The 27,907-nt window shown below is 34.5% G+C and overlaps 1 protein-coding gene across 1 annotated transcript in view; it reads right to left on the bottom strand.

Moving 5' to 3' along the window:
* Positions 1-541: 541 nt before the first annotated feature.
* Positions 542-27,907, bottom strand: part of LOC138715294 (uncharacterized) — a 676,115-nt gene continuing 648,749 nt past the window's right edge. Inside the window, exons 7-11 of the mRNA XM_069848057.1 lie at positions 23,541-23,724; positions 15,451-15,575; positions 10,040-10,159; positions 7,567-7,714; positions 542-6,394 (exon numbers count right to left, since the gene is read on the bottom strand). Coding sequence (XP_069704158.1) covers positions 6,277-6,394; positions 7,567-7,714; positions 10,040-10,159; positions 15,451-15,575; positions 23,541-23,724 — 695 coding nt within the window. The 3' untranslated portion in view covers positions 542-6,276. The remainder of the gene's footprint in view (positions 6,395-7,566; positions 7,715-10,039; positions 10,160-15,450; positions 15,576-23,540; positions 23,725-27,907) is intronic.

A 27,907-nucleotide genomic window follows, 5' to 3' on the forward strand; every position in this document is an offset into this window, starting at 1 on the left:
CGAACATCTAAAACTAGGGTGAGAAGAACTAGTGAGTACACTGACTGATCTATTTAACAAAGTATTACAGACGGAAAACATACCCAGCCAATGAAAATCTAACAATATAATTCTACTTCATAAAAAAGGATCAAAAGAAGACAAATAATTACAGATTAATTAGCTTCATGTCAAATGTATACACAATTTTCTCTAAAATCATCACGAAGCACATAAACTGCACCTGGAAGAGAACCAAGCAGAGAAGCAAGCTGGTTTCCGAGCAGGATACTCCACTACCGACCACCTACAAGTGATAACACAGTTGGTAGAAAAAAACGCAAGAGTTCAATCAAGTCATATATCTAGCATTCATCGATTTTGCAAAGGCATTCAACACTGTAGAACATGTCTCAGTAATAACAGCACTACAGAACCAAGGAACAAAAGACAAATACATCAGGATCTTGCAAAATTATACTCAAATGCCACAGCGAGAATAAAACTAGACAAACAGGGAAATGAATTCAAGCTACAAAGAGAAGTAAGACAAGGAGACCCAATGTCCCCCAAACTCTTCATATGTCTTCTAGAAGATATATTTCGGAAGATCACTGGAGACTATGGAATATGCATGGACAGGACAAAATTATCTCATATGAGGTTTGCAAACGACATAATACTCATAGCCACAACACCAGATCAATTGAAGACATATTACAGAGCTAAAAAACCTGAGCTCAGAAGTAGGCCTAAAAATGAAGCCAACAAAGACTAAGTTGATGACAAATAGCAGATACGGTAAGTAGAAATCACATTAGTAGATAACGAACCTCTAGAATATGTCCAAGAAATTGCATACTTTGATGAAACCATTTCCTTTAAGAACACAGTGGACAAAGTAACAGCATGACGCATCTCAACAACATGGTCCAAATTCTGGGCTCTAGGATTTATATTCTGAACAAATCCTACAACATAAATTTGAAAGGCCAAATAATGAACATGTGCATTTTACCGGTCTAATTATATGGCTCTCAAACCTGGAATTTAACAAAGAAGCACAGGCAAGCAATAAGAATCTGTCAAAGAAAAATGGAAAGAAAACTTTTGGGCATAATATTGAAAGACAGAATTAGAGAACAGGATTAAAATACGTCGCGACTACAGGAAGCTGCTTAAAATGGAGGTGGGCAGGACACATCATGAGACAACACACCAGCAGATGGACACACAGAGTGACTGTTTGGGACCCCAGGACTGGACGGAGGAACATCGGTAGGCAGAGAACCTGCTGGGCAGACGAACTCAGGGGAATCTTCGGCATCAGGTGGACCATGATAGCGAAAAAGAGAAGAACCTGGAACCAACCAGTGCAAACAGCTATCAGATAGAAAATTAGGCTGATCTTTCCTGGACTGGTTAACTGGGACTGCAGAAACTAGCTCTCTTTCAACGATGTACATGGGCTAATTGTAATTGTAACAAATGCATTGCTGTAGTAAATGTATTACTCCAGAAATTTCCTAGTCAAATCACGTGGCACTGTACCAAACATCAGTCATCGGTGATGTGTCTGAAAAAAGAAACCACATGAAGATCTTCTTTGATAAATTTTATTCAATTTTCATTCTCCCACGAAAAGCAGAATGAACTACAGCAATGTACTTCTATGAAAACTGTTCAATTGCTCAGCATTGGAAAAATACAATACTCTCAATGGTTGGCATCCAATGTAAGATCAGTTAGACTTTAGAGCATTGTAGGGAGGTTATGCAGCTCTTGATCACTACTTTAAATCTGGGTCTGCAGGCAATGATGAAAACAAAAAGTAGCGCATCTTTTGTATACTTATTTATTCAGCACACTGTAATTTTTAACTATGGGAGTTTTGGTGGACCCTTTAACAATATTAGACAATTTGTAATTAATTTCTGATTGAAAATGTACCGAATTTAATGGAAGCCCACAAGAACACTGTACCAAAAGTGAGAATCTTCACTCAATGTAAAGTCGACCAAGTGAATATTACACAGTAAAATTTCCCGGGATGAAGAAAACATATTTAAAAGAAATGAGAATGCCATATAATAACTCAAGTTCTTTTTAATGTGGAGAACCACAACCACATAATACATAGGATTCCGACATCTCAATGCTCATATACCAGTACTGCTGTAAAGTAGAAATACAAAATCTATAGTCATCTTGACATACAGGACAAAACAAAATGATCCAAGAAGCATACTACAAAGATGAATACGCAAGAGTGTTTTGTTCTGCATTTGGTATTTATGCACGAGAAGCAGTTAATGGTTTTAAAGAATGCGTATCACAATTAGCTCTTGAGATGCAATATCATTATATCAGTACTGGTATTGTTTCTACTGTGGGGTCTTCAATGCTAAGAACATTGTGATAACATTCTCTTTCTGTAGAAATCATATCAAAATTTGTCCTTTCAAGCTGGTAGTTCCTCCTGCGTACAGGTTTCATCCACGAAAACATGTTAAAGAATGGCTGTCGAAAGGAAATCTGTCAACCGATGTTCAGGGTTGTATGTACAGGAAGAGTAAAAAAAAAAAAAAAACCTTCGTTTTGGAATTGAAATTATCAGAAAATACTTAGATTGTGTATTGTGGTACGTTAGAAAAAAGTAGGCCTACTAACTGTTTTGCTTATAGGTACTGGGAAACATGTTAAGTTTAAAATTTTTCTAGCTTTCATTTCACATGCAGTATATGTATGGCTCTTGGTGAGACTTCTGCTTTATACATATCTCCCCATAATGGTGGAACTTCCAAGTCGAGATTATTTTCACTACTTTATATTTATATAGTAAGCAGATTTTATATTATGAAAGTTAAGGTAAAATATTCTAAAATTTCATTGTTGTTCGAATAAGAAATTCAAGAATTGTTTACGCTATAATAATGTTCATAATATCAGAGAGGCCTAACTTCTGTTATTATTCTTGTACTATGTACCTAGTTTATTTCTAGCATAAAAGAAAAATGTTCGTGATTTTTCTCGCATCCCACTATGTTATTAATCCGTGTTTCCACTATTCTCGTAGTACTACGTCGATCTGCATTGTTTTGTTTTAGCTTCACCAACCACATCAAAAAAAATCATGCATGATGGAGACCCTTCTTGATTTTTTATGAAATCTTGTATTTGTCTAAGAAATATGACTGGTCCTTGGTTCAGGAGCAGTACAATTACGAATTTCTGTTTGCTTTCTGCGGTTGCGATTAGACTTACGTGAGGAGCCTTTGTATGTATGCAATGTGGAAAGTAATATAATGTTGTAATGCCATTCTCTTTTAAAAAACTATGATATATTTAATTACAAATATAAATGCAATTTTTCTGATTTCATTATGAAAGAATATTTTATATAATGTTATTAAAAATGATGCTATGTTTCATTTTCATATATGTAGCAAGAGTAACAAATTGTTAGTCATTAGTCATAACATGCACAGAACCCAGACTTGCAATAAGAGGAAGAAGAAGAAGAAAGAGGTGAACAACAACAATAACAACAAAAAATAACAGATAATAAATTATTATACCAAACTGTGAGCCACTAGCTCAGAACAGGGAAGTTTAATTGTATGCTTATGTAAGATGGAACTCTTTGCCATACCTATGGGATAAAACAATAATGATAACGTAATAATAATCCTAACATAAACGTTGACGACAATATCTTGGACTTTGGAAGGGAAACAACATGTCACAAACATAAAGAAATCATGATGAAGAAGGTAATCATAGTGACTGTCAGCAACCAACTATAGTACATATATTTTATCGTACCATTCTCACGGATGCAGAGCGGATGAGGCAGTGCACAGCACAGCTGCACACATGTAAGCGTGGAAAGATAAAATGTATTTACTATATTAATAATTATTGATAATGAATTCAAGAGCTTATGCCTTAAACATTTATATCAATAAAGTAAATTATACAATGGAAAAATATTAAAATATATCAATGAAGTTAATTCTTAAGAAAGATAATTAATTTATTCCTACAGTTCCTTTCTTTTTTTAATATTTTTTATTCCTTGAATTGCATTAACAGTAAAAACCACTCCATAATGAATTCAAGCCTACTTACATAAAACAAGAGTATCAACTATATATTAGTCTGAAAGTGAAACTTCACAAAACAAAATTATAGAAACATATTTGATGGCAAGAGTTGCATTTGTTTGTCTTCATTAAAGTTCTGCTCCTTGCACTTATTTTGATGAAGAAATATTAAATATATCGTCGTTGTTCCTGCAATAACTCCTATGTGACATATTTATCGATTTTCAGAATTTTGCTCTATTAAATAACTTAAATAATGATACAGCAAATAATAGAATCTTCTATATGTAATTATATTTATTTCTTTCCTTCAAAAATGTAAGAATTCACAATCTCCTGTGCACCACTGCCATATAATGAATAAATGTGTTTTTTCTTCCTATTGAAAAAGTTTATATTTTGCACATAGGAGTTATTGCAGGAACAACGACGATATAGGCCTATTGAACTTTCACTCAGAATCCAAACTAACCAAAATTATCATTATATCTCGTATGATTTTTTGATAACATTTGTAAGAACGTTCATAATGTGCCTAAAAATTTTAATTTGTAAGGAAATGTGAGAGTAAACAAAGAATGTTTGAATATTATGCTATCACTGAAGTTGGCTGTGGATAAAAAAGAACAAAATTATAATATGTAACAAAATGCGAATATTAAAATAACTATTTTGTGTTTATTGAACAAACATTCCTATGAACTTTATGATTAAAATATACTGAAAATTTAAATTAAAATGTTTTACTCAAATTATTTTTACTTTAATTTAATCAGTTTGCTCCACCCAGATGTGTATGACCCATAAAATATTTTGATACCATAAAATATTTTGATATTTTATACCATATTCAAAATCTGATGAGGCAAGCTTTGTCGAATGTAACCCATTAATATGAATAGTTTATTGAAATAGAGGAAAACCAAAGCCAGGAGGATTAGCAAACAACAGTTTTCAATAGATTTTAGAAGAGATAAGACGTATGAAATGCAATACCAGTATCTGCTGAAGAGAGACTTAGGAGCTCTGCTGTTCTGGTGGAAATAATATTTCTGTAATACGAAATTAGGTACTGCCAACCAGAATACCTTAAAACTGTTAAAATATCCAGAAAAGCAAGCGGCATACATCAATATTATCTAATAAAGCCTCTAAATTATGGCATTTTGAAGGAAAACCTAGGAATGGTTCCATTTCTATCAATTAAAAAGCAGTCGTAACAACACAAATGAGTAGATTTCCCACTGTTCCTTGCCTGCTGATCTTAACAAAATGTTTTCAGGTGTACTGTATTTACGGAAATGAAAATAATCCAAAGAAAACACTTTAAGCCACACTTGCTTCATGTCTCTAAAACTCCAAAACTAGACGTCTGTAAGAATGGAAGTATTTAATTTATTTTACTGTAGGTAACTGATACTTCAAATATTTTTCTTCTAAGATTTTTGATCGCGTAAATAAGTATATGCCCGTAATTATAACGTTTTCTTAAAGACAAAATTAATACATTTCATATTGTTTGTAACTTTAATAGTAGTAATAGTTAATAAAAGCTTCTTGTTTACCATAATACTCTCTTCTTTATATTGTAAACACAAACATTTTCACAACATGAGACTTGTACTGAAGTTTATATACACCAAAAGTTCTATGTAATACTTCATCAGTGAAGACAAAGTGCGCAAATCACATTGAAATAAATTCAAACGCTACACTTAATTTCACAATAAAAATTCAATTCACACTTTAAAACAAGTGTTATTTATGCTAAATTGGCAAATCACTCATTTGAACAACGAAATAGATGCTTTCACTTAAGGTTTATAATATATTCTGACTCAAAACAAGTACTTTTAGTAAAATACTGATACATGAAAATTTGCACTATTTCCACTTTTTAAACAGATGAACTTATATTAAAATCTGGTGGAAATTTACATTGGAATAAGTAACAAAAATTGTTTATTGTGTACATTCTAAGTAATTTCTTATTGGGGACGAAGGCATATAATATGACATCGTAATGTTTTTAGGAGTAAGGAAGGATTGCTGTAATGACACTATTTGAATGACAGGGAGACAATGAAATTAACAATGAGAAAATTGAAAAGAAAATACTTAATTGATAATTTCTCTTATCATACTTAAAACAACATGGTTCCTCCGTGAAATAGTAAACAAGATTAACAAATTAACGACTACCAGTATTCAAACGTCTTCGACTTAGTGGACATTTCTTTTCATCTGATTCATCTCCGCAGTTGTCAATCCCATTACATACAGCCTGTTTCTTAATGCAGCGTCCATTTCTGTAAACAAAAATTTTTATTCTATTTGAAAGCTAAGAATAATAAAAAAGGTAAAAAATATATTTGAAATTGACAAGAATAATAAAATTATTGAAGCAGACCTTAAATAATATGACACACATTACTACACATTACTAACTTTTTCGTTGGGTATTTTGTGGAAATTGATAATTTATCAGTTACGTAAAGATTCTAACTAATTGAGGAATAAAGTGTCCTTTATACAATTATTGAATTTTATTGGTCAGTAGAAAAAGGGCCCATCTACACTTTTTCTGAAAATTGTTTGATTGCATTAAAATACAGTCCATCCTGAGACGCATACATTGACCAGAAGAGAGGCTCACTGAGTCGACTCCAAGCCCTTCACAATTTAAAGAAAGTTGTGCTGATACACAAAAAATAATATGAATGGTATTCAGTTTTTCCTCTCTTCTTAAAAATGTTTAATTTTGTACATGGGCCTTTTCTACTGACGTATTCAATTTTTTGGCAGCTGTCCAAATGAAACAAATATTAAACAAGACGTAATGAATTTTATATCATAAGTCTGTACAAAGCATTGTAACATTGCAGTATGAACAACTCTATTTGACGTTATAGAAAATAAATTTTACACAAATATTGTTGGTAATTCTGTTAAGTAATGTAACTCGGATAGAAACTGAAACACTGTTATCTCATCAAACACATAAAGAAATAGAGAAAGACAGAAAAAACGGAAAAAAGAAAGCAGCAAGGACACAAAACAAACTCGTGGTTTTGAAGTTAGTTCTAAATTACATTCCGCTATGTGCATGTACTCACTCTGCGCATTGCGTAGTTAGATCTGAAATTAATATAGAAATTCCGTGGATTTTGAAGAGAAAACTATTTGGAATGTATTTAGTATTAATAACAGTATTTTTCGAGAATAAATTCCAGAAGAGTTTTCTTCTGGAAAAATGAAGCAATAGTGTAGTAAAATGAAATAGAACAAGAATAAAATACGGTTTTAATGTAGGCCTATTGCAGTGCACGAATTTTTATGTTGCATAAAGTACCAGTAGTTACTTTCTTGCTAATTTGGTGTCGTTAATATCATAAAATATTAACTGTACTATAACGGACATTAGAATAATGTACATACTACAATATTTACACTGACTGGCAATTTGCAGGCATCAACTTACCTACACTTCCATTCATGATTTTTACATTCTCCTCCACAGCCAAAGGGTTCATCTGATTTATCTTTACAGTCTGAATAGCCGTCACAGAACTGAATGTGTGGAATGCACTGTCCATCATTACATGTGAACTGTTCTGTACTAGGACAAGCTGAAATATTTCACAATTAAGTTAAATATTATATTTTTCGAGTCTATATCTTTCACAAGCTATTCATGTTTAACTCACTTGTGAGGTTCAGACCTGTCTTCGGACAGTTGACTAAACAACAACAATATTTAACTTTGGTTTATAATAATTATACAATGTGGTCACTATTTGACAGTGTCGATAAATACAATAAAACAAGTACCGTACAGCAGAATGAGGATACTTGCAACAGATGTGTGATTCAACAGCATGTTACACAAAACTGGAAATAATTTAAAAAGAAGTGTAGATGCGTACAATAATATGATATATTCAAATTTTGTTTGTTCATTTTGCGTTTTTAGAAATCATGAATGTTGCAAGTTGCTCTGCTGGTGGGGTAACTTGCAACAGCAATTAAATAATACTGTAATGTCAAAGTAGCAGCTAAATAACGTTATTTGCAACACTTAATACCTTCCTGTTTATACTTATACAACAGTGGATAATGAAAACAAGCAAAATTTCACATTATTAAGTAGGGTAAATTAATAGAATTTCCACAGTGAAACTGGAACCTTTTTGTGTTTCCCTGGCATAATAATAATAATAATAATAATAATAATAATAATAATAATAATAATAATAATAATAATAATAATAATAATAATAATAATAATAATAATAATTTATTTTATTTTATTTTACCTGGCAGAGTTAAGGCCTTCTCATACACTCAACCAGATCTAATTAATACAAGTTCTAATGCAAAACAAGAAATTTTTTGTAAATGTAACGTAAACCTTATAAAATAAATAACACTTCCATATTACAACATGCATTATTATAGTAAAACTGTGAATGAAAACTGTTTTTGTTACTTTTTAAATGCTAAGAAAGTGGGTGTGGTAGTGTTGCAAGTTACCCCATCAGGAACAGTAACCCATAAAATTGTAAATTTACAAAAAATGGTACCATATTATTCAGCACAACTATAGGACAAATTTCTTTACATTATATTTAAGCCATAATTATTTAATAAATGCTTTCCAGGTGCACCCTTAACTATACACAGCAGAAGTTTAACGTATTTTGATTTTCCCCACTTCACAACAACAACTTTTAAGTTTACAAATAATCTCATAAAAATCAGAATTGCCGTCTAAAACATGTTTGAGATAGAAATGACAAATGAAAAAATTAAGGTTGAACGTAATAAATGTTGACAAACATAAGAAATTAAATATATTTTGACATTGTTGCAAGTATCCCCATTCTATGGTACAGTAACTATTTTACTTGTTTTATTGCATTTTAATTTTAATAATTTGGTTTATAAATTTTGTCCTTATTTGTCTCAAACAATTCTAAAGTAACATTACTACTATTCACCATTAATTTCTATCCTTAATCCTTCTAAATTGTAGGTAGGCCTACTGATAATTATTGAATTTTATACAATGGTGTTGCAGTTATAGACATACATATCATTTCTTGTAGCACTTTTAAAAGTATTATCAGTGAACTGAAATTGTAATTCCCTATACACTGGTATTATTATTAATGTACAAATTATGAACAGTTGAATGGGTACCATGCTTGACGTCAGATCTGAAATCTGTGAATTCAAACCTCTGCCGAGAACTGTGCATTTTCAAGAGCACAAATTTATGGAAAATAAAAAAATCAATGTTCTTGGATGAGAGGGCTCCAAATTATGTTTACCAGCCATTTGTCGTCATGTCAAGATTCAATTCTGCCTTACAAATGATCATAATTCACAAATGGAATTCAGCTTTGCCAAATTAGAAGAATTAAAGAAAAAATCTTACAACGAAACACAATGTTCATATTATATTTATGTCGTGTAATATTTTGTAATTTTGTTTAAATAAAATTTATTTTTTCCTACCAATTTTCTTTTCTGTTATTTTATTAAAGTTTAACACAAACTGAAATGTTATATCCTATAGGATAGGTACTTTATAAATTTAAAGGCTAATACACTTCAATGTGTGCATTCTTATTAGCATAAAGAACCTTCAGTGTTCATTCAGATTTTAGCTGTGTTGTTAGAACCATAATACTGGTCTTGTATTATCACTACCAGTAACTGGTGATTGCTAAACAATAGCTTTCACTTAACTTAACTGAAGAAATCCGGGAAATGAAGAAGCTGAAGTCATGGATGTGGACCTCTACCAGTTCATCTTACCGAAATTTCTTCTCCAGATACATCTAAATTGGTACACTCCCTTGCCCCATCTGGACTTTATTTTGGTTATGTTAACATAATCGTTTAGCAATGAAATTGCTAAACACTCAATATTGAATGATATGCCATACCTGTTGTGCAATTGAGTTCATCAGAGCCATCCCAACAGTCTATAATACCATCACATCTTTTCTTAAGAGGAAGACAGGAAGTGCTGTTGCTGCAGTGAAAATGGGATGTCAGATTGCACACTGCAATTAAATTTAACAAAAATTAACTTTTAAATGGCTCAACTAAAAGTTTATCTTTATTACAACAAATTTTTCATCGAATGTTATATAAACATATGAAACAACAAGATATCAGTAGGCTACCTGCAACATAAGTGTAGGCTTATTTGAATATATTAAGGTGAAAGATTTTATATTATATTATATTATATATATTATTATATATATATATTATATATATTATAAAATATATTATTACTAACAGATAGTAGAGATATAGCAAACGCATTTAATAGACACTACTCAAACTCTCACAGATTACATCCCAATACCAAAAAAACTGACAAATTTATCAAAAGAGAATTACAAAAAAATAATAAAAACAATATTACTAGTACAAAAAGAAATCTCCTGGCCCCGACAACATTCATTCCGAATTTTTTAAACATCTGGGGGAAAAAGCCAAGTCTGTACTTTTATCCATTTTCAATTTATCATGGAACACCTCAATTCCTGCAGCTTGGAAAAAAGCAATCATTGTACCAATTCACAAAAAAGGGAAACCTGCTCATGATGTTAATAGTTATCGACCAATAGCACTATTCAGCATGATAGCAAAAACCATGGAGTTCATGATCTCCAACAGATTAACTTGGTATTTAGAATCCCAAAATCTTTTATCACCACGACAAGCCGGCTTTCGACAACTACACTCTACCAATGAACAAGTCATACGCCTCGGCCAAGAAATAAAAGACAGTTTTAACAAGAAAGAAGATACCTTGGCAATATTTATTGACTTTCAGTTAGCATATGACTCTGTTTGGAGAAAAAAATTATTACTAAAACTCCAGAAATTAGGTATCTCCAGCAATATGTTCAGATGGATATCAGAATTCCTTAGTCAACGATTCATTGCCACTAAATTCAATAACTCACTTTCTAGTTACAGACAAACGTATCGAGGTCTACCTCAAGGCGCTGTCTTCAGCACAACTTTATTCAATATTTATATAAATGATTTACCCTCCCTATTAGAGGAATCAAACATGAAAACAGCACTATTTGCAGATGATATAGTTTTGTGGACTCCCGGATCTTACAGACATAGAGACAAAATTAAAAATTCTGCTCTTAAAGCTCTAAATCAACTACATGAATGGAATACATCAAATTTGATGACACTCAATTTAAGCAAAAGTAACTACCAAATATTTTCACTCGGTAAAAAAGAAAGAAAATTCAATATCCAATACAATGGCCAACACCTTCCTAGGACTTATGAATCCAAATATTTTGGAGTTATTTTCGATAGTAAGTTAACATGGAGCAACCATTTGAAATACATTTCTGAAAAAGCTCGTAAAAGATTCTCCCTTCTAAAAAGACTAGCAGGAAAGAAATGGGGATGCTCTAGGAATACTTTGAACACTACATACAAAATGTTTATACAGCCAGTGCTGACATACTGCGGAGAAATTTTAATTACTTCACCTTTCATAAACGACATAGAATATGTTCAAAACCAAGCTCTCAGGCTCATTACTGGTGGAATCAAAACAACGCCAATAGATTCTATGAGATTCCTCACTAATATTAACAGCATCAAAATGACAATAGAAGAAAAAGCACTGATTCAATATGAAAAACTTATCAGATTACCAGGAAACAATTGGCATTCATACAGTCCTCTCTGTAGATTGAAAACTCAAAAAAGTTTCATATCCATTGTTCAAGAATTAAAACAGAAAATCAATATCCCGAATTTAAAAGAAAACGTACAAATTAAACCAAACCCTTTAACTCTATTAAATATAGAATATAATCTAAATTTAACAGAAGAAATACTGAAATCAGAAGTAAACACTGAAATACTGAAACAACTGTCTTTAGAGACAATTAATATTAGGTACCCTCCACAAAACTGGCTTCATTTATACACTGACGGATCCTTGATCTCCAGAGAACAAGGTGCCGGTGCAGGTGTTACGTGCTGTCTCTTCTCACTTTATAGATCTCTTGGATATGGAACAACAAGTTTTGATGGTGAAATCATTGCAATAAGGGAAAGTCTCAGGAATCTTCTATGCCACATCAATAAATTTAGGAATGCAGTTATATTGTCAGACTCCAAAGCAGCTATTCTATCAATAGTCTCTAAACACACACCTTCATCTCAAACAGCAGAAATAACTAAAATGCTCTCTCAATTAATATCACTCAATAAAAGAATTGTATTCCAATGGATACCATCCCATTGTGGAATCCTGGGAAATGAAAATGCGGATGCTTTAGCAAAGAAGGGCAGCACTGCTACTTACAGACCTGTTACTAAATCTACGTATTACTCTGTGAAAAGATTTATTAAATCTACATACTTAGACTTCAACAAACAAAATTTAATAACACAATCCCAAGGGAAAAAAATGGAACTCTCTGCATCAAAATCCACAGTTAATTCCCGATTTACCACGAAAATCGTCTGTAGCTGCATTCAGATTGGCAACAGGCCATGATTGTTTGGCCAAACACCTGCATAGAATTGGAATATATCAGTCCCCTAACTGTCCATTGTGCAACTCAAACCAAGAAATGGATTCGGAACATCTTAAAATCTGTGCTTCAGTGGCTGGTCAGGATAATATCTTTGAAAAATATTGGAGTGCAAGAGGTCAAATGACTTCGTTGTCAAATGCCTGGCATTAGAAAACAACAACAACATATTGTATATTATATTATATTATATTATATTATATATCTGTGTGTGTATAAAACGTGTTACATTTTACAACTATAGATGTAAACAAACACTTCAGTCATTTCAACAGTTATCTGTAAAACGTGTAACATGGGGAAAAGAGAGATGGAAACTGAAGCCATACAAAATTGTCAGAGCCAAATCGTTGTTCAGAGAATAAATTAGCTTTGAGGAAGTATGTCTACATTACTAGGACTTCACTTTTGTAACTGACATTACGATTTATTTTGCGTGATCTGAAGGTTCACGTTTGTAATACTAGAGTTAGTATAGTAGTAGTATAGCATTTATTAGCTGTTGTTATAGCAAAAGCTATATTTGGTAGGTACTGGGTATTTAAGAAATCCAGGATACACAAAGTCTTTAAACGATACAGCTATGAGTTGGCTAATTCACCGAATTCTTCAAAGTAAATAAATAGTAACACTATGTAGATACATTCAGAATTTAGTAGAATTAGGTCATTTCTAGGGACATGTTGCATGGCATAGTTCTAGTATTAATACGTCGAAAAACATAAAATATATATACCGGTATTTTTGCATTGCAGTCAATATCCAATATACAATTACCGTATTTTATTTTCTGTTATAGTCCACGATGCAACGTTTTATTATTTGGTAGCGGACTGTAAGATTCAAGAGCTATATTTTAAGTACCTAAGATAGGCTCTTCAAGGGAACCAAATAGTCGTGATGAACATAAAACAGGTCCTAAAATGAAGTATTGAAATAAGATTTAAACAAATAACAAATTTAATGCTATTAACAATATAAACATTATCAGAACATGCAGTAGAGAAAATAACACAATATATATCCCTATTACCACTAATGCCGATTATGAGGGATAACTTTAACTTTATATTCTTCTCCTTCTTTAGCACATTTCAATAATTATCAGTGGCGGTTACTGGGTATGTGCATAATCGCATAACCATACCCTCGCATATGCCAGTGTACTCTTGAAGGCTGAATATGGATTGGTACCTTTGTTGGTGGAGGAGGGAGTGGGGATGCGACAGAGAATGTCCCATAATCGCATCACTGTTACTATGCAAGGGGCGAGATTCTAGTCAAAGAATAAGTACAACAGTTTAGCATACAATATCAGAAATAAATCTTGAAACCAAATAGCAATAAATTATGTTTATGAATAGTAGAATTATAATAATAACAATTACGGGATATAATTTTTAGTAAATTTAGTGTTATTTCTATATTTATTTTTAACAGATATGCTTTCAGTATTAAAACTGATTTACACTATCTAAGCACCGTGTAACACTGTTAGCAGCTGTGACAGGCTGACGTAATTATTGTATGTCAAGTTTGAATTTTCAGTTTGTTCCTAAAACGCAGAGAAAATGTTTCATTCTTCATAAAATTGGGTTGGGCATATAGTGATAGTGGTACAATTTAGATTCGTAAGTGTACGAATTAGCTATGTTTATTTGTTACAGACTAGTGTGAGAAACTTTTTCAATCTGTGTGTACGTTATGGCTATAATTCAGCAATTAAAACAAATTTCACTCAATTAACTTTATAAGATACCCCGTAAATAAATAATTGTACGATTTTATCATTTACTTTAATTATAATTTCCCATAAAATCTGCAGGAACCGCCACTGATCGTTACCATGAACAAATCTACCATATTTGAGTTGGCATCGAGTATGGCTATATACTCGTATATTTTTTGGCCTTTGTTGCTGATTGTAAGTAATGTGAATTTATACCTGTACTGAAAACGAAAGTTGCACGACCACTCATGTTATTGGAATAATATAAAAATAGGTAAAAGATGGGTTTGGATTTCACATAACATTCTTATCAATATGTCAGTTTCTGGAAGAACGACGACTCTTCAGTCACTTATTCTTCTCAGATACCTTGTCTAATCTTCTTTTTACTATTTCTCCAACTTCTTCAGGGGCTTCAGCTATTTTCCGTATAGTTGTACTGATGAGATCTGTTTGATCAATGATGATATAAGGTTTTTCTCAAATACCTGTGGGCATTTCTTGTAAAAAAATAATTTTTCCATTCAGAACTATTGTATGCACTATGGAAAGTGAGTTAATGTTGGCAACCTGATATTTTAATAGTCACATTTCAGTTGTCAATGGTTGTGCAGGAACAGAAAAGTTGTATGAGTCTGTAACTCAAAAGTTGTAAATTACAATGTAAGCAACTATTACAACTTTTTTGCACGGAAAACACATCGTTGTGTTCATTTCAGGAAATGAAGCACATTTTCATGTTTTTTTTTTCTTTTTTTTAGTTCAACATATTGTTATACATTTACCTTGAAATGAAAAGGGAAAAAAAAAAAAAAAATTTTTTCAAGTAAAATTCTAGAAGAAAATCTATTCTTTTCTGTAATGTTTAGAATTTGCTTGTTAAAACCATTTTGCCCGCAAGTATTCAAATATAGAATACAGTAATAATTTTAAATAAAAATGTTATGGAATATTTTAATATAGTCGAAACAGAAAATTTAGCTAAAATCTATTGTTTGGTTATAGAAAATAGTTTAAGCATATAACTTACTGCAGTCATACTCATCAGTGTGATCATAACAGTTCATGTGCCCATCACATCTTTTTATTTGTGGAATGCAGAGCTGGTTGGAGCACCGCCATTCATTTGGAAGGCAGGAAGAGTCATCAAGACACCTGGAAAATAGTAATGTTCCAACTGAGTCTGGTTTTAATTTCGTTACTTAATTATAAAATATAATATGATTATTTATTTAAAAGGAGAAAGGTTACCATATTTAATACTCTTTCTTTTTCCTGACTCATGTTCTCTGTCAGTCATTGTGGCTATGTGGATAGCACTTGCTCTTCCCAATCAAGTGATCCGAGATTCGATTCCTGGTGTGGACAATGGAAGAAATTTATCTACCGTTCACGGGACTGAGTGTTTGTTTGCCGTCTTGTAATTGTTTTGTGATGTCAGGGCCACCCTGAGTCATACTGATCCCATAATCAGAGGTCTGCATTGAGGTATCTAGTGTATTTTTTAAAATGGTTATTTTACGATACTTTATCAACTGCTATGGTTATCTAGCATTTGAATGATGTGAAGGTGATAATATTAGCGAAATGAGTCCAGGGTTCAGCACCGAAAATTAACCAATATTTGCTCTTAATGGGTTGAGGAAATACCCCTGGAAAAACCTCAAATAGGTAACTTGTTCCAACTAGGATTTTAACCCGGGCCTGCTCGTTTTACGGTCAGGCATGCTAACCATTACTTCACAGCATTGGATTGTCTAGTCTATGATTTCCTACCCGCAGTGGTGTATAATTCGGATAAATGGGGGAGTGTAAGCAGGGTAAGGAAAATGAAAGAAGGAACTAATATATGGTATACTGAGCACAATGTGCATGATATGAACAAAATTAATCACAAAGACATTTCACGAAGTGAGAATGTTCGTTCTGGGCAGTCTTAAGACGAAGCTAATATTTTCAAATTTACTATTTAGCACTACATTGAAGATAATGAACTTTTAGCTTGCATGGTCAATGATATGCTAAAATTGGGAAAAGGAAATAGTTTTCATTAAAATACTACAATAATAGGAAAATACTTTACTCCATTATACACTGACCAGCAAAAAAGCAATACACTCAAATATTTTGGTGAAATGGAAAATAAGAGTGTTTAAAATGATCGTAATAACGGCTATTTATTACAGACGAGAAATAGAATATTTAGACGATCATGACGTTTCAGTTGCATTGTTGATAAATGCGATTACAAAGATTATCAAAGACAAGATCGTGAACACTAGGAATCTGAAAACGAAATTACCAATGTTTTGGTATGGTATCTTAGATCATTGTTGAAAATACTGATTGCTGCTGTTGAAGTTATCACTGCTAATTTAATGCAAGTGATTTTTTCCAATTTTTGTGATTATTCACGACAATAATGAATGCTTCAGAGGCTGCAAAGGCTGTTGCCTTAGTGGAAGATGGTTGATCTTACTGTTTTGTAGAGAAATGTTGGGATCATCTCATTCAGTGTACAAAGGATAATAAGAAGGTTCAGGGATCTCAATAACTATGACAGGAAGCCAGGTTCAGGCTGTAAAAGAAAAACCTCACTGAATGACGATCATTTCATAATCATGCAGATACTTCGCAATAGGCACACATTGGCTGTAGAGACCCGAAATTGCTTGGAACATGTAAGAAACATCAGAGTAAACGAAAGGACAGTTAGACGAAGGTTGGCAGAAGCTAATTTGCGGGCAAGCACGCTGGCAATTGGACCTGAGCTCTTCAGAGAACATCGTCTTGCTAGATTGCAATTCTCCAATGAACATCTCAATTGGACTGCTGAGCATTGGGGGGAAAGTGCTCTTCACTGACGAGTCCAGTTTCTATGTAAAATCATCAGATGGAAGAGAAAGAGTGCGAAGAAGGCAAAGTGAGCATTTTGCACCACGTACGTACGTTTTCGTCCAGAACTCCATTTAGTGGAAGCTCCATTATAGTTTGGACAGAAATTTCCACAGAGGTCAAAACTACTCTAGTTATGGTTGAAAATGGGTCTCTGAATGTTGAGCAATATAATAAAGAGATACTGGCAGATCACGTGGTTCCCTTTGGTCCTTTTATCAGTGATGGCTTCCTTTTGATGCATGATAACGCCCGTGCACATGTGGCTCATGCACTTTCAAAATATCTGGACGATGTTGGTATTCAGTGCATTAGGTGGCCTGCATGAAGTGCAATCTGAATCTGATAGAACATGTCAGGGAAATGCTTGGAAGGCGAGAAAAGAGACTGAAAACTTGGCTGATCTTCTTACGAAATTACTGAAAGAGTGGAGGGGCATCACTCAGGAGGAAATAACTGCTGTTATTCAGTCATTACAGAGGAGAATGAGAACTATAGTTAACGCCAGAGGAGAGAATACTCGTTATTAAACTGCAGGACTGTTATCCTTTTTTTTTTACGGCTCGACAGTGATTGTTTACATTCACCATGCAACAACATTTTAAAAGTTACGATTTATTCTGTTGTCATTGATGGAATTCATACCAACCCGTGGCTAATGAGAAAGACGGGCTTCGGCATGAACCAGAGTCATGTGATTATCATGGTCTAGTCATGGCCATCTTGACAATCGCCTAATATAAATACATGTTCGAAGTTCTAAAAACAAAGGAATTGCTATATTAAACTCATGTTAATGTGCATTTATATATAAACTTGTTCAATATTGGCTATGCTATGACTAAGAATGTGACGTCGTGCCATAGCCTGTCTTTCTCGTTAGCCACATACCAACCTCAGTATTGGTATTGTCTATTATTGTTATTTAAATGTACTGTTTTAATATTACTATGAAATCAATTTTAAAAATAAAATAACAACGTTGTTTAAAAATACTTGAGTGTATCACTTTTTATGCTGGTCAGTGTAGTTATTTAATTCATATAATATGTTTCAATAAAGTAATGCGGACCTTTCTACACTCGAATTATGAAAAAAGTTTAATAAAGAAAATTAATTAAACAATAAAATTAATGTAACTGAGGGGCTGGGTGCAAGAAGGGCCTTTTTAGAGGATGTGCCCTTTTTGAGTAAAATGCTTTATTGTGTTCTCTGATCTGTTATGCATATGATCACCAAGTTGTAGTTCAATACTGTGTTCATAGAGGTCAGGAATACCCAAAATGTAAAGGTGTGCATAAGTAACATTATTACGGTTTGAATTTTCAACATCAATTTTCTCAAAACTTGCATTTGAGAGAAGTGCCTTTCTTGCACCCAACCCCTCAATTATATTTAAAATTTATCGAATTACCAATTGGTAGAATATAATTTGCTACAAAAATTTAATCTTCCAAAGAATTTCATGATTGCTGAACGTAGTTAGAAATCAGTGATATTATTACATGTAGATTACAGTAGTATGAACTACTAATTTTTTCTACAGTAATTGTTTATGAAAGGCGCAATGAAAGAAATTATCCAGGAACCGTTTATATCTCAACCAGCTACTGTTATTACGCGATTTCCCATGCAACAGCAACAAAGAAGAACGTGTTACAGAAGTGTAACTCGCAGCTATTTCAGCATGAATGCATCTGCATCAGAGCTGTGAACTATAGCAGAACGATAATTATTTGGGAGTGTCCTGTACTGTGCGATATCATTAAAAAAACTCTTATCGTACGTTAATTTGGGTCTAATAGAGAGAGAGAGAGAGAGAGAGAGAGAGGCAGAGAGACACAAAGAGAGATAGAGACAGACACAGATAGACACAGAGAGAGAACCAAAGAGAGATGATGATGATGATGATGATGATGATGATGATAATAATAATAATAATAATAATAATAATAATAATAATAATAATAATAATAATAATAATAATATTATTATTATTATTACCACTATAATTATTATTATTATTATTATTATTATTATCATTATTATCATGAGGTGCTATGTAATTCGCCTTCCAGGGTGCATTGAGGGCAATGCCTATGATAGAAAAATAACAGCGCGTCATTCCTAGATGGGTACGGGCGCTTAGAAAGTAACACAAAGTGAAGTACCCGTCAATGGATAAAAAATATTTTTATACCGATTCTTCGACATTGTTTATCAACTGAAAGGTTATCAAGCGTCAATGGAATTGGTGATAATGAGACGGTATTTTGGCGGGATGAGACAGTGGATTCTTATGACATTACCCAACGTTCTTCTTACTGTTGGGGAAAACTTGGAGGGAGGGAGGAATGGAACCCATCAAGATAATCGGCCCAAGCAGGATTCAAATCCCGGTTTAATATTATCCGTCAAATTTTACTTCTATTCTCCTGATTTCATCTCAGGGTAATAAGGAACCAATGAGAAACTACACTCTTTCTCCTGCCATGTGTAACATTTTATATTCGTGAACATTTTTTTTGTTTTTTTGTTTTTTTTTTTTTTTTGCCTTAAACTTGCTACAAAATTAAATACTTTTATGACCTTCCCGCACTTTCATAAACAGCTATCCTCCAAGTTTGAGACCATCAAGAAGCAAAGATCATGTCAGATGTACCTACTGCCTGCAAATGCGCTACTCTGTCTATATAGAACTCAAAACCCTTTGTTTGCTGCTCCTAACCTAACCATTACCTACGGAAAACGGAAAAGTGGGTATAAATTAAGTTTGAGTATGGAGCTGGTGAAGGATAGTAATTGTTAATTATCTTTAACAACTTACAGTCCGTGCTGCAAGAGAAAATGTCTGATACACAGGTTGTAACTTTAACAATGGCAACTATTTATTTATTTATTACGAATATACAAGTGATACATCTGTGAACCTTCTACAGTCCTTCAATGTAGTAACTGGCATTGTCTACAACTCGTTGCCAGCGATGTGGAAATCGTAGTATCTCTGTAGCAGCTCCTGTTCTGTTGATGTTTCTGATGTACTGCCCTACTGCCTGCAGAATATAAGTAACAGTCCGGAATCGAACGTCACGATGTGGTTCCTTCATCTTTGGGATTAAGTCATAATCACAGGGGCTTAAGTCCGGTGAATGTGTTGGATGGAAAAGCACTTTTCGCCCCAGAGACGGTACAAATCAACTACAGAGTGTGCCGTGTGCGCCCTTGCATTATCCTGCAAAATGATGGGAGGGCTCTGCAAAATGTGTGGGCGCTTTCTTTGCAACGCTGGTCTCAGATTATGCTCCAAAGAATGACAGAAAAACTGTGCATTATTCTGTCTTTGCAGAACGGTATGTGTTAGGATGATGCCATCACAGTCGTACACAACAATCAGCATAACTTTCACATTCGTAGGGGTATGACGCACCACTGTTTTGCATGATGACCGTAATGATGCCACTCATTTGACTGGCGCTTAAGTAGAGGTTCGTTATGACCTGGCCCATGTCTCATCAAGTGCAACAACATGCCGTAAGAAGGCGTCTTCTTCACGATCATAACACTCCAAATGAGTTTGAGCAGTATCGTATCGTATCCATCGCTGTGCCTCCGTCAAATCCCAGGGAACCCACCGAGATGCAATTTTTCTCATTTTTAGGCGATTCTTTAGAATACGAAACACAGTCACATGCGATATTCCTGTCTCCTGGGCTAACTCACGTACCATCTATCGTCGATCGTTGTCTAATAGCGAAGAAACAGCTTGCACTTCCTCTTCACCTAACACTCGGACGACCTGGCCGAGCCATGCGGTCACGCCGGAACCCACCTCGCCACAGTCCTGTATGGTAACGCCGTCTCTCCAAATGCCTCAACAAGACCGTCATGTATGACATTGTCGTGCTGTATGACCACGGGCAGATTGAATTTTCAACCAAGATCGCTGTTCCTGCTTTGTAAACATGGCGAAACACATCCGCTTAGAGCTGTAGGAACTAACAGGAGACTAACTTCAACTCTCCACAGTGCATGCGCTGGGAGTCGGACGGAAGAGTCCTTTTAGGGTGGAGGAGGGCAGACATAGACTAACGTGTGGTAGAAGTGACAACAATTAACTCCGTCTCGTTTCGCTTTTACAGCAGTGTTGCCACTATTAAAGTTATACCCACGTATTTAACATATGCGTTGAGGATAGCATTCGGCTTCATCTAAATCACCTTTACGCTGGGAAGTGTACCCATGTGGTCAGGGACCACCGGGGACGGGCCCCACCAATATTTCGTTTCCCAGTAATTTTCTTTTCGCATTTAAAATGTGTAAATTTTGTTCAGAACAGTGTCCTGGATTCATAATGTTTCAGTAAATTTCATAACATGGCGCAATGTGTGTCAGTAAAACTTCAAAGATTGTATGGTACTAAATATTGTGAGTTTGGGCCCGCGTCAAAGGGTCCATAACTTGAATTACTTTAGCGCTCAACTGCCATGGTGCGAGGTATGCAATGTTAGCTATCGACGGAGATTCACGAAGTGTTGCGAAGTTACCGTCACGAATATAATGCTTCTCATTGGGGCTCGACGAACCTGGCCCGCCTGTTGAACGGAAGCGTCAGTCGCAGTTATTTGTTGTACTGTGTGAGTCGCAGTGCCACTGAGCAGTGGGTTAATTCTAGAAGTGTCCGTGTGAACTTTGAATAGTACATGCGAGCAAAGTGTGAAAACATGAATAAAGTGGATTGTCTATTAAACATCGTTTTCATCGTTAAAATTAGAATATAAACTTGAAGTTAAACGACTAGGCACACATCAACCTAATGGCTTCAGTTTTACACAGACGGATGGTATGAAAAGGAGAACTTTCTTCAACTCGTGGTTTACAAAGAAGTCCTGGCTAACTGTAAGTGACGAAAAACAAAGTTTATTTTGTTTCTATTGTCTGTTGTTTGGTGGCGAGGGACTGTGGACATCGACAGGTTGCAAAGATCTAAGACATTTAAGGGAACACATCAAAAAACAAAAAGAAATTACAATACATTTAGAAAATGCTTGTAAGTTTAAACTATTTCGGACAGTAAGTATCGCAGCACAAATTGATTCCGCGGTCAAATTTTCAATCGAGAAACACAACGAACAGGTCACAAAAAACAGACATATACTAGCAAGAGTAATTGATTCTTTAGTATTTTGCGGAACTCACGAATTATATAACTGAGTGTTCAGAACGAAAATCAGGGCTCTGCAAATCAGAGAAATTTGTTAGACTTGATATCTTTACTTGCCAGTCTTGATAATGTATTGGATGAACACTTAAACAGTACTTCTGTTTTTAAATATACTTTACACATTATACAAAATGAATTATTAGACAGTATGTATGATGTAGACTATACATCGAAGATCTGAAACAGAACATTAATTCTACAAATTTTGTTACTGTGCAGGCTGACGAAACAATAGACATAACCTGCAAGAGCCAATTTGTTATTATTTTGATATAGGCTACACAAAAGGTTGTAAACCTTTGGAAAGGTTTGTTTTCTTCAAAGAGATAAACAACCGCACGGCTAATGGTCGGAGCGAGGTTATAAAACAAAGTCTACAACCTTTCAATTTAGAAAATAAACTCATAGCTCAAGCATATGATGGTGCTGCAGTAATGAGTGGTAGTTTTAGTTGTATTGTGCTGAACTAATTTTTAAGCAAAAACAATTAATTAAAACGACATAAAAATCTTGGCGCCTCATTTAACGTATACCGCAAAATTTGTGAAATATCTGGCCCCACCAACAAAAATGATCACGAGCCGCCACTGCATGTGGTACTTTCAATTAATCCCATTTCCTTTAAAACCTAAGAGAATACAATGCGGTTACTGGTTCTAAGAATAAACTGTTATACTTTCCATTTGCTGCGGTTGACCTTGATGCAAGGTACAGCGAGAGAGGAGTTGAAAGCACGTACTAGATTTTCCTAAGATCAGGTTACAGAACTTTCTTTCCTCTCACGAACTGTAACCTGAACACTGACCTAAGGAAAATCTAAGAATTCTTGACAGTTGCTGCTAATATAAAAATTTCAACTTCTTAATGACGTTAATAAGTTTCAATTATCACCATTATATTTTAAACCAAAATGTTGATCAAGTTTCGAAAGGTATTACTGCAATTATCATTAACCGAAATGCAATTGTTAAAAACGTTAAATTCACAGGCTACTATAAAGTTACCTGAACGCATCTACGTCAAGTTTGTGGCATAACTCCGTATTGATGAGACAGTGACCTCCACAACCCGTTGGATCATTCGGATCATGGGGTTGTCTGCATGTAGGTACTTCCTCACCACTCAGTGCCACGCAGACTTCATCGGACGTACATTCATCGCAGTGACGAAATGATGGCAGAGATAAATCTGTTTCAACAAAACACATAATAAATTTTATTAGAGATAGAACAATTATTCATTTTATAATCTCAGTTTATATAAGAATAATGTAAGACAGTAAGACCACATAGTATGTCCATCATAGCCAAAATGTTGCGACAGTACTGTTTTGTTACAGACATTGTCAACTACTGAAAATTTACAGGGTTGTTTCCGATCTCTGAGAACGAATTTGAATGACTTCATATGCGTCAGGAATCACACCGACAGCTGAATTGCGGCGAGAGGTGACAGACCAGTAGTGTGTGATTTCATAATCAGAGTGCACGGTGTATCACAGTAGCAATGCCCAAGAAAATCAAGCCTTTTTTGGAGGGGTAGCCTACATAACAACTCTTTCCGATGCCAAGTATAGTTACGTGAAAATCATAGGAGCCTACAAAACACGTGGTTTCGTTATTTCCAAGAAAGGCATCTTGTGTGTACCGGTACCTAATAAGACTGGCAAAGCTCGGATGGGATTAATTCCAGAGTGGAAAAAGCAAAAAATACACCCCCCCTCACAAGTCGCCGCACCCCACATGATGATACAAATTAATTCCATTCGAGCTTTACCAATCTTATTAAGTACACAGAAGATGCCTTTCTTTGAAATAACGAAACCTCGTTTATTGCAGGCTTCTTTTATTTTCACTTAATTGTACTTGGCATTGGAAAGGGTCATAATGTACTCTTCCCAAAAAGACTCGATTTTCTTGGGAATTTCTACTGTGAGTCGCCGTGCACTCTGACTATGAAATCACTCACTACTGGTCTGTCACCTCGCGCCACAGTTCAGCTGTCGTGTGATTCCCGACGCACATGATGTCATTCAAATTCGTTATCAGAGATCGGAAACAACTCTGTAGTCTCTAATTTATTCTTTCTTTTATGCATGATTGTGGATTCCAGGGCTGTAGACGTGGACTATGTATGTTTATGAGTATCAAAAAAGAAAATTAACAATAAATGATCCTAGAACAGTACAGATCTACCCGTACAAATATAATTTCCGTATATAATATATACGGTAGATCTCCATGTAGGCCTACATACAAAATTTAGGCACCCATAAGCCGTATGGCTGCATATGAAAAAATTCTCTCGTCTCCGTACGATTAATTAAAAATCTGTAGGTTCCCATATACTGTACGGCCCCGATGACAGCACTGTCTACTGCTCATCATTCAATTTTCATAAAGCTTTCGTATACTAGTTTCTACGCTACATTTTCAGTTCCCATAATTTTTTTTGTTAGTCGTGCTATTATTGAAAGTGAGTCTGAGTTGTATAGCAACGTTCCAGTGAAACGCAAGTTTAAAGGTTGAGAAGTTTGAAGTCACAGGTAATTCTTTGTTGTATAAAAGGCAGTATGGCGATTCAGTATTGTAGCATTTAGTAATTGAAGTATGAATACTGGATTGTAACATTAGGTAGAGTAATAACACAGTCTCATCTCTCAAGAATACTAGACTATTACCACAGTCTAGTATATACAGTCACGAAGGTCAATACGTAGTAAATATGCATCCATAGATAGTTGCTAACCACTAGGATCGCTAATATCGCCTCATTACAGACAATGCGAAATAGTACCGGCACAGTCAATTGTTCCTAACACCCTCACAACTCAAACTTCGTGACTGTATATACTAGACTGTGGTAATAAGCAGACAGCGGATTTTCGGTCCCGATACTGAACGTTAGGTGTACGTCAGTTGCAGGGGTTCATTGAACTCATTGTTACGCTCCCTCCGTATATGAAGGGACGTGACATCTTGTCGCTGTGCAGGGACAAAAAATTCGCTGTCTGGTAATAACCTATAAAGCTGTGTTTCCTGCTCGACCTTTCTTTTTTTAGTTGGTTATTTTACAACGCTTTATCAACTGCTAGATTATATCTAGCGTCTGAATGAGATGAAGGTAATAATGCCAGTGAAATGAATCCAGGGGCCAGCGGCGAAAGTTAACCAACATTTGCTCTTAATGGGTTGAGAGAAACCCACGGAAAAAACCTCAACTAGGTAACTTGTCCCAACCAGGATTTAAACTCGGCTCGCTCAAATTCACAATCAGGCATGCTAACCGTTACTTCGACATTCTTGCTAAGATATAATTTATAGAAACGTTCTTCATTTAACTACTAAATTCTGTTTGTTCTTCCAGACGTTCATCCACATTTAAATTACATGATTTACGTTAATATGTATATAAATAATATTTATATGACAATAATTCTTTGACTGAGGTTCTAGCTGATATGTGTATCTATTATCAGGCAGTGCATCTCACTTGACGTTGTGTCGGAGGAAGAACAATAGCTTGTATACATCTTAAGTCCGATTAGTGGAATATATAGCTAATTAGCGAGGGGAAAAGGAACTGGCCACCTTATCCCATTATTTCCTGGCTTAGTTACCTCATGAGTGATGTCTTATTGGTGTCACTTATGAGGTTTCAACCTGTCTTCGAACTATTGACTAAACAACAATATGGCAATGAAATAGTAGAAGGTTTTATATGATTAATATATTTTTAGTTTTATAACTGCAATTGATGAACACCATTTGTCAAGATATTAAAAAAAAAAAAAAGGACGAAATTCGTTAAACAGGAAATTTGACGTAAGTTATTGCACCTATGAAATTATGTAGATACACATGATACACACAGGCCTAGTGTATAACGTTTAATTGTTCACTTCATTTTTAAGTAAGAGAAGTATTGAAGAAAAAAATCACTATTTTGTATTATTTTTTTAAGAAAATATTTTACAAAAATACATACCGGTACCAGTACACTCACCCTAGTACACGACATAACTCTTCACAGATACATATCATGCATAACGTGGGTCGCCGAAGTGGTGTGCAATTTGAAAAAAATGGGTCACAGTCCTGCCATCTATCTGCAGTATGCGGAAACCGAATCACGCAAAGTGAAGTGGACACACGCACGCACACACACACGTGCACACTCTCTCTCTCTTTACAAAAATTATATTTAACTTGACGTGAATCATTGTCGGATAAGCTGAGTCACAGACACTGAATAGACTATGAACAAAATTCTTCTGCACACAGACAGATAGATAGACAGAGACTACTTTTCGGAATCAGGGACGTTGATAACGTAAGCACATTTCCGTGAAAATATACAAATCTGTATTTTGCAGCGTCACAGATTTTATACTACTCGTATTTCGGACGGGAAGAAAGTAAAGTCAAAAAGGAAATGAGCTAGGGAAAGGAAGAATTATGGATACAAACAAATAAAGGAAGAGAAAGGACGAACGTAAATGTATCTAGTATATATTAAAGTCAAAAGATAAGCTTTTAACATATTATTGAGACCTGTGAGAAAATATTAGCAAATAGAGTTACTTGAAATCTCCATAATTGCCTCAAAGGAAAAACTGTATGCTTAAAATATAGAATAGAGGAATTAGTTTCAATACTTTAGAAATCGGAAAAGGCAACTAAGAATTAAACTTAATAGATGATGAGTAATGATAATAGTGATCATAGTGGAGATGGTGATGACAATAATGATAATGGTGGTGATAATGGTTTAATGGCGATTGATGATTGACGATGACAGTTGTGATTGGCAACAGTAACGAGCTGATGACGATGGTGATTGACGACCATGCAATGATGACAATGATTGACGACGATAACGACGGTGACTGACGAGGATGATTGACAGTGATTGACTACTATGGTTGATGATGATTGATTACGATTGAGAACGATGCTTGACGGTGATTGACGACGATAGTTGACGGTGATTGATGACGATGATTGGCAGTTATTGACAATGATGGCGGCGATGACGGTGAAGACTGTGATTGACAACAATGACGAAGATGATTTACGACGACGGTGACTGTGATTGATGATAGTAGATGTTAACGACGACGATATGAAGTTAAATGAGGTTTTTTTTTTTTTCGTTGGTAACTATAGCATCTATTAGTGCTTTATGGTTGTGCTAACTGATGGAGTTACTTGTCAACAATGTGACGCTTAAACTTGTATTCAGGTTACTGCCCAGCTACAGTCCTGATATACTGTATTTTATAGTTTTTAAGACTGGCTAATTAATTAATGTAAGGGATTAAAAAAACCATACCGTAATTTCCCATAACTATGGTCCAGGCACCCAACTA

Source organism: Periplaneta americana, chromosome 15 (assembly GCF_040183065.1).
Source record: "Periplaneta americana isolate PAMFEO1 chromosome 15, P.americana_PAMFEO1_priV1, whole genome shotgun sequence".
In the NCBI taxonomy this organism is placed as follows: domain Eukaryota; kingdom Metazoa; phylum Arthropoda; class Insecta; order Blattodea; family Blattidae; genus Periplaneta; species Periplaneta americana.